At 42.5% G+C, this 8,818-nt stretch overlaps 1 protein-coding gene across 1 annotated transcript; it reads left to right on the top strand.

The window, feature by feature from the left end:
* The first annotated feature begins 2,978 nt into the window (after positions 1 to 2,978).
* TUSC1 (tumor suppressor candidate 1) lies at positions 2,979 to 4,245 on the top strand. The gene has a single exon (XM_048054442.2). It carries the CDS (start codon positions 3,070 to 3,072, stop codon positions 3,649 to 3,651), a length of 582 nt encoding a protein of 193 aa, XP_047910399.2. The 5' UTR covers positions 2,979 to 3,069; the 3' UTR covers positions 3,652 to 4,245.
* The last annotated feature ends 4,573 nt before the right edge of the window (positions 4,246 to 8,818 follow it).

Below are 8,818 nucleotides of genomic sequence, written 5' to 3'. Positions count from 1 at the left end.
CCATGAGCTTCCCTGGCACTGAGGTCAAACTAACAGGCCTATAGTTCCCCGGGTCTACCCTCTGGCCCTTCTTGTAGATGGGCGTCACGTTTGCTAGCTGCCAGTCGACTGGAACCTCCCCTGATAGCCAGGACTGCCGATAAATAATGGAAAGCGGCTTGGCCAGCTCCTCCGCCAGTTCGCTCAGTACCCTCGGGTGGATCCTATCCGGCCCCATCGACTTGCGTACATCCAAGTGTCGTGGCAGGTCGCCAACCATTTCCTCATGGATAGCGAGGGCCAGATCCTGCTCCCCATCCCCTTCCACCAGCTCAGGGTACCAGGTATCCAGAGAACAACCGGTCTTGCCGCTAAAAGAGCTCTATTTACTTCAGAGTCATTTTCCTGGCCTGGTTGGATAAGGAGCAAAATCAATGTCAGGTGATGGTTTACAAGTATTGTCACTTTCACTTCACATCCGAGCTGATTTGGCACCATTAAATAAAAAGAAGTCTTTATTTAATCAATGATGACATTTAACCCTACTATTTTTTTTTCCATTTAAAATATTGTGTCCTTCATAGGTGTTCTGTGAGCAGAAAATCCTTGATGGCTGGTGTTGGAAAGAATTGGTTAAAAATGGAAGATTGATGAGGAGGATGGGATCAGAATGGAAGACTGGTGAGGAGGACTGTAAATATGCTCAACTGATCTTGCAGATGGGAATATGTAAAGTCTGGGGAGCAGCAATGTAGAAAAACATAAATTATGCCTGCTGCTCATTGTGCTCTGTGTGTTTGGCAAATGCATAGATAACACAGGTGTTTGGTGGACTTGGAGGTGCCTTGTTAGACGTGCTTGAGCTCCTGGCCTTGTTACAGAAAAGATAAAAGAAGCACAGGGAGTATCCCAGCATGGGGGTAAAAACTGAACCTGCGTAACCCCTTGATAAAAACAGTTGAAATGAGCAGGCTAGTTATCTCCTAGCATTGGACTCTGTTTGGTGGCCCCTGCATCCCTGCTTGTGTGCCTCTGCTTGTGTGCCTCTGCTTGCGTGTTGCTTTGGGGAACCCCGGTTGGTGACGTAACAAGAGTGAATTTACTCTTTGCATTTTGGCTGTGAGTCTGTGGTTATTCCTGCTGCCTGCCTATACTGACTCTTACAACTGGACAACTACTTAAGACTTCTCTGGTAACTTCACTGTCTTCAAGGATCTGTGCAGTCCAGAGTCATCCTATCTCACAACTGAAGTTTGTCTCTGGTGATTTATCTTCTTTATCTACTTGCTGTCATTACCTTTTACCTGAGAACAACAAATCGGTGTTTAAACATTGCCTAAAGAATATGAAATGAAGTAAATTCACCTCTGATATGTGGGCATAGTTTTAATAGGAATACAGCCTATGAATTTGTTTGCTTGTATACACCCATGTAATTCCTGGAGTATGTGAAGAGTCATGAAAAACTGACATAGGTGAATATAAATTGAAAGTCATAATATAACATCCACTGCCAGACTTAAGGAACAATCAGCTTCAATTCAAAGTTGAAGGCACTGTTCAAGATGATCAATCTAATTTACTGGTAATCAAAAGCCCAAAAGTATGTTATCATATGCAGTGTTTCTCAGGGGTACAATGTATTGTCCAGTTTCCCATGCACTGAAGTCTCAGCACTCTACTGGATTTGGCCTACAGCTCAGTATAGAGTTTTATGGGCATTTATGGCCTTTGTCCAAAGCAGCAACATTAAAAACTCACTCACTAATAAGCAGGTATTAACTTGTTTCTTTTAATACAAAACCAGTTTAGTAACATATTGTATGGGATTACAATAATACCCTCAGTCAACCTCTTTTGGAAGCTGGTTTAGTACAGGAAATAGTTATTAACTATTTTTCACTGAAAAGCAGGCACAGCAAAACTGCAGTAATACCAAGATTACATCTGCTCTACAGTGATTTGATGTTTATTTTCCAAACTTTAGAAGTATACATTACTTAGAGCTGATAAGGTTCTGAAAAAAATTATTACAATTACTGTGATGCATTGTTTGTTGAATTTCAAATACACGTTCCATAACCTTCAAACTTTCAGTTGGTCATTAGTGAAACATTAGATTAAGACATTTCATACATTAAGTAAAGCAGGTCGCGTTCATGAACAGTTTACAACCTGAAGTGCAAAAAAGTAAGCAGAGGTCCACCGCAGTATGTACTGAATAGGCATGGTAAACCCAACAGGATTAACTTGGAGGTCTTTTCCAACCTTAATGATTATATGAGTCTGTGAACTGTGCAGATACCTACACGTGGAACTATGTAAAGAAGGATAGCGGAAGAGAAACAGTGCCAATTTCAGAGTCCTCATGATTTCACCATTATCAAATGACGTGGATATGGACCCCTCTACACCCTTTCTTTGTTCTTTTGGAAACCACGTGTATGAGTGCACATGATTTTGTGATTGAACCACCTATGAGCACGAAGAGCGATTCATACACAAGCGTGTGAACTTTATGTGCTTGTATCTTGCATTTTTTCTCCTTAAATCCCGGCAATGCAATGGACTAAATGCCTTGTATAAGGCCACGTCTTTGTTTAACAAGCACTTCTGACACTAACTTTGCTACAGGCCGTCAGCACCGCTTTTGAATAATGATGTACCCCACAAGCACAAGAAGTTTCTGGGTGATACTAGTGCCAGCTGAGGACCCCTCACCCCATCAGGGGTGGGGAAGGGGTGGCTGGGGGCATTCCCAGGTGGCCTCAGAGGCCGGGCAGCACCCGAGCAGGCAGAACCCCCTCCCCGAGGTCGCCACGAGCCGCCATGTCGCGCCCCGCCGCCGGCACACCCCGCCCCCGGCACACCCCGCCCCGCTCGGCACCGCCCCAAAATGGCGGCGGCATCCCGCACCGGCTGTTCCCCCGCGGCCCCCTCCCTCCCCTCCGTCGGGCGAGGGCCCCGCCCCCCGCTTTCCATAGAGCGGCGGCGGCGCCCCGCGCCCCTCCCTCCTCCCGCGGCGGCGGCGGCGGCGGGCTCAGCGGCGGCGGCATCGGGGCGTGCAGGCGGGCTGCGGGAACGGCACGGATGAGGCGCATGCGCGCCGTAGACGGGCGCTGGGGCTGTAGCGGCTCGGCGCGGAGGTGCCGGGCGGGGCTGGCTGCCGCCGCCGGGAGCGGCAGGGGGGTCCGCGGCGGGGCGGAGGAGCTGGGCCAGGAGGGCTGGCGGGGCCAGTCGCGGGGCTCGGTGCAGCAGCTGGCGGAGCGCTACGCGGACCTGGCGGCCAGCCACAGCGAGGCGCTGCGGCAGCGGGAGGAGCGCGAGTGGCACAACGCGCGGCTGCGCCAGGAGAACGCGAGGCTGCGCCTGGAGAACCGCCGGCTCCGCCGCGAGAACCGCTGCCTCTTCCGGCAGGCCCTGCTCGGGCCCGAGCCCCGGGACCCCGACAAGCCCGAGGCCCCGGCAGGGGAGGCGGAGGAGCTGCGCGCCGAGCTGGGAAGGCTGCAGGAGAAGCACCGCCGGGCCCTGCAGCATCTGCGGCGCTGCCGGGCCGTGGGCGGGCCGGACGACGGGGAGCTGGAGGAGCTGCTGCTGGAGGAGGGCGACGAGCGGCCGCCGTCCCCCCCCGAGCAGCCGCTGGAGAAGAGGGGGCTGGTGGCGCCCGTGTAGCCGGCCCCTGGAGGGACCTCCGTGGGGAGCCCCTTCCCGGAGGAGGAGCCGGCGGTGTGTTTTTCAATCTTCCCCCGCCCCCAGGGCACGACCCGGAAGCGCTGACGGCGGAGAAGCGGGGTCAGGTGGAGATGCGACGCTTCGGGGAGGCCAAAGTTGAAGGGGAAGAAGGCCTCGAAGCCGCTGCTGTGGAGGAAGGAGCCACAGGGAAGCGAACATTTGGCCTCACGCCGACTCACAGCACTGAGTTGCCCTTTCTTAGGGAATCTGCTGCGGGTCGCTTGTTGAGTTAGCGAGCACCGTGTAGGTCTCGGTAGCCATAGAGGCCGTCAAAAGATGTCTGGCTACTTCTCTGTGTCCTGTGTACGTCCGTTATAAAAGGGGGTGGAGGAAGCTTGCAAGCTTCTTGGTCAGCACTCTGGTAAAAAGTTGGTAATCCCTCGAACACTGAATTGTCTGGACATTAAGTCAAAAACAGTACCTGTTGTCTTTAAGAATGGACTGTGTTCACCCTCATGTCAATATTGGTTTGTATTTTGCACTTTCACATAAAATTGCATAAAATTCCTGATAATAAAAATGTGACACACCAGGCGACTGTCTCAAGTGTGATTTGTAACAGGCAGTTACTATGAAATTACAGGTGAAACACCAGTCATACTTTTGTAACACAGTTCCTCTAAGCACATGACATTTAGTTATTTTTCAGATCTCTCTTCCTTGATAAAACCAGCTGGTGAACAAGCCTTGTGAAGAACTGACACTGGAGTTTGTTTTGTGGTATTGCTTCATTTTTTTATCATTTAAAAGCTGTCTGGTGTCTCCAGGTTTGGGGTTGGTTCCTTTATAGCTTCAATAGAGCCAAGCTCTATTTCAGCTCAAAGTAACATTAAAAGGTTTAAATGCCATCCGATGGATTTTTGGATATAACTTGAACAGTCACTCCTTTGCATAATGTCTGTGTAAGCTTCCAATTATAATGTGCTGTTGCACTTGTTAACTCGTCCCATCTTTTTCGATCTGTAGCATCAAATAATGCGTTCTCAATACATAAAAAAAAAAAGTGTCACATGGTACAGTTAATTGCCCCTTAATGAGAAATCTTGGGTGTTGGTGTGTGGATATATTGCTTGATTACCTTGTTTTATAAATGTGAAAGCGTTTTTATAAATGTCTGAATTAATTAAATACTCAAGAATTACGATAGATACAATCACCACAACAGCCAATTGTCTTATTTTCTTGCATTTTTCATTGGAGTGTGAATATGATGAATAGCCAAGCAGCATGAAGAATTTGTCAGAATAGTACAATGGAGAATGGTGTTAAAATACAACATTAGAAAAGTACAACTGTGTACCTTCAAAAAACATCCTTTTAGAAAGTACTGTGATGTACCAAAAAAAAAAAAAGTGATTCTATATTTTTTTAATGCAATATGCAAAACTTTGTAACTAAACTTGTGGGGCCCTCCAACTAATGGAGGTCTTTATAGTCCAGATAATGTAAGAATATTAGTATTAAAAAACAAAAAACTCTCTATAAGTTTTATATAAAGTGTTCTTATTAAATTCATAAAATGGGCTCTAGATATGCCTTGACAAAGAGTTCATAAAGCAAAACCAGATAATTTAAAAAATCTCAATTATATTGGTAAGACTCAAATTTATGGGAAGTGCTTTATTTATTTAATTAATTAATTTTGAAATTGTTGCTTCCAGGTGAATTGCAGTAAAGTATCACTTAATTAAGTCAAGTTGCTAAAGGTTCATCTAACCAATCAATCATCTGATCTGATGGTGAGAGCAAAAGGCAAGAAAATTCAAGATTTAGATAAAGTTCTCTCCAGTAAAATTATGCAAAAATAACACTCAGTGTTCCTCAACTAATGGTTTGCAGGTGGTAGGTTTCCTTTATGACACACTTGCATGACCTTTGACTACAGGAAACTACAAAGACTTGCTGGAAAAGTGAATATACTTCCTAAAGTATATACCTATAAAGACTTAATGCTTGTAATCTGAATTTGTCTACGTGACTAGTTCTAAAATTCAGTAATTTTATACCATTACAGAAGCAGTCACACCTGTCTCTAAAGCCAAAACCCCTTGTGTTGATGGCTGGCGGAAAACCTAGAACATCTCTGGAACTGTCTGATAAATTGCAGCATCTATGCATCTGAAGTGATAGAAGATGTGAAGGCCTTTCTTCTTGAAGGCCTTTTCCAAGGTAAATCACAGTCACAGAATGTTAGGGATTGGAAGGGACCTTGAAAGATCATCCAGTCCAATCCCTCATGACTCTTAGGATTCTACAAAGCTATTACAATTGTAAGAAGTGCTTAAACCTTCCTCTACATTTGATTGTGGTCTGTTTTATTCCTCTTTTATTCTGCTTTCTGTCAGATAAGCAGTCAAATCTTGTAAATTTAGTTTTCAATTCCTACTCCCAAATCTTGTCTTTAATTCTGTTTATCACATTCTGGACTGTATGACAAGTATTTATTCATCTTCTGTTCTAGATGTTAAGGCTGTGTTTCTATGTCTTGCTGCACTGAGCCTTCCCTCCTGTTGTCTGACTGACTGCTCCTACCGTGGATTTGGAAGAGTTCACTACAGAACAGAATTGCTGCATTATACTCAGCAAACTGAACCATGCTGTCCTGTTACCCTTTTCGTACATTTACCTTTTTAATTCACAATAATGTCAGTCCTATTCTGATAGTTTTCAACACAATGGATTTCAAAATTAGGAGTTTTTTCATGTTTTTAACTGCAGGTTTTAAGTATCTACTTCTTCGTCATAGCTAACTGAAATTTTATTTTTGGGGACCAATGGATTATTTTCCTGTTTAAAGGAATGTATTTAGCTTGTAATTAACTTTCAGGTTACAGTATTTTGTAGTGCTGTATGAAAGTGAGTTTGAAAATGAGGTGTTTTGTGTGTGTTTTATTTTGCAAATTAGAGACTAGATTAAATCCATATTTGGATTTGAGGTTTTTGGTGACCTTTTTTTTTATGTTTTCTTTTGTTTATAGATAAATACATAGAAACACAGGAACAGAATGTATAAAATATTTGACAATATTGGCTACCTGATCACCCTGTTAAATTGCAGTATTTAAAATATGAATATATAATCCCATAACTTGCTTTCAGAAAAAATATATGTATATATGAATTTGTGTAGTTAAACAGAATGTCAAATCCTGTATCCTTTCACTTCATTACTAATACAATTTTGTTTCTTAAATGTTCAGTCTTAGCTGCAGACCTTTGCTTACCCTTCTGTCCTATGCCTTATGTTAACAAAATGTTATAAAGTATATGCTAAAATGGAATATATATGCATGGCTATATTAAAAATCTTCTGGGGCCCTGTGTACATTTGATGGCAATTACTTTAAAACACATGCGTATGAATAGAATGGTTTGGTGTCAGTGCCATGTTTAATATACACTCTATTGCTCTTTTGAGACCTAATTTAAGTTTCATTAAATATTGCACTCTGAGAGTCTTTGTCCGCTGTGCTCATTTTCTTGAATATGTTAGGACCTTGGGGTGCTTTAGCTGCCTACAGAGAATAGTGAAATAAATTAAATGTCTTTGTATGATAAACTAATGCCATTCAGATTAGTTAAGTTAGATACTTTCCCATCAAAGCAGTCGTCTGTTACACTTCCTTTTCTATGTATCTCACTGTGTTCCATATCCCATTTTGTTTTTTTTCTGTTCAGCCAAGACATTTGCAAGTTGTATAGAAAGTCCCTTTTCCAAACTCACAAATTATTTGAAGTACTGACTTAGAGCCAGATTTGTAGTGATCACAAATTAATAAGGTATTTCCTGTATATGTTAGAGTGATATCTGGTATTGTCATACTGGGAAGTTGAGGGGTAACTGCCTCGGAGCAGTCATCATTAAATACACTATTCAGATTGAATTTACTGTCACATCCCCTCCAAAATAAAACCCTGTATCATTCAGAAGATAATAGCAGCAAGTGATTATAAAGCTCCTTTTAAAATCTTGCTACCAGTATTATTTCATGACTTTCAAGGCCATTTCCTTGCTCTTTGTGCTGTCAAGGGTCTTTGTGCAGTCAGAATGTAGTTGTAGCAGAACAGAAGATAAAAGACATTACATTTAGAGTGCACAAAGAGGCTGCTTTAGATCCCGCTTTATAGGAGAGAGTGTGTAACAAGGCTGGGAAGAAAGCAAATTGGTTGGATAAGCCCGAGAAAGGGAACATTTTGTGAAAGAGAATTACTGTGAAAAGACATGACAACCAAACAAAACCTGATGGAGTTATATTCATATATATTGGTGTATTTTTAATGAATAAAAATATTGAATGCAAAGTTGAGATAAAGTAAAAGTTTAGCACCAAGGAGAAAAACAACTGTGTCATACACTTGCATGTCTTTGAAGTAGCTATCTCTACTGAGATTATTAGCAGTGATGCTCATTAGGGTTAATTTATCTCAGGCAAAAAATTGTGACAGCAAGCAGATTTAGCATCTCTGTTTTGTGAGTGTTGTAGGATTTTCAGTGGCCTCAAACATGTTTGAAGTTTGGCATCTAGACTGGTTCTATGGAGGAAGTGTGCTGCAATTACTGGCAGCATCCAGGTGTATTTTGACAAATGCATTTCCAAACACCTGACCCAGCCTGACGCTGATTAGCCTGTCATGAGGAGAGTTGAGGTGGTTGTGAAGTGTATAAATACAGCAGCTCTAGTATGTTGGTGGTCATGACTTTTGCTGTAATGACTACTTACAAAAATTACATGGGCTACAGGAGTAACAGATGGTGTGTTTGTATGTGAATTGCTAACAGTTAGCTGCACCTGTGTTTCTTCTCTTTATTAAACAGAGTTCAGTGTCTACAGCTCAGTCAGAATCATGATTCTGTGTATGTTTGGTTATTCTTTCTTCAGGATGGAGGCAGTCAAATCCCTCAACTTGGTTATTAGAAAGCCTCATTCCCAGCAGAGATTTTTATTATATCTAATTTTGAATTTTGTCTTTTTTTTTGTCATTTTTAAATTTTATATATATATATATCATTCCTGAATGATATATATATATGTATATATACATATATATATATTTAAATTAAGTTTATGAAAAAAATCTTATCTTGATTTTACAGTTTGAATAAGAG

The sequence above is a fragment of the Anser cygnoides genome, chromosome Z (genome assembly GCF_040182565.1).
Source record: "Anser cygnoides isolate HZ-2024a breed goose chromosome Z, Taihu_goose_T2T_genome, whole genome shotgun sequence".
Classification (NCBI taxonomy): Eukaryota; Metazoa; Chordata; class Aves; order Anseriformes; family Anatidae; genus Anser; species Anser cygnoides.
Note: the sequence above shows the minus strand (reverse complement) of the source record. Positions and strands in the feature narration are given on the sequence as shown.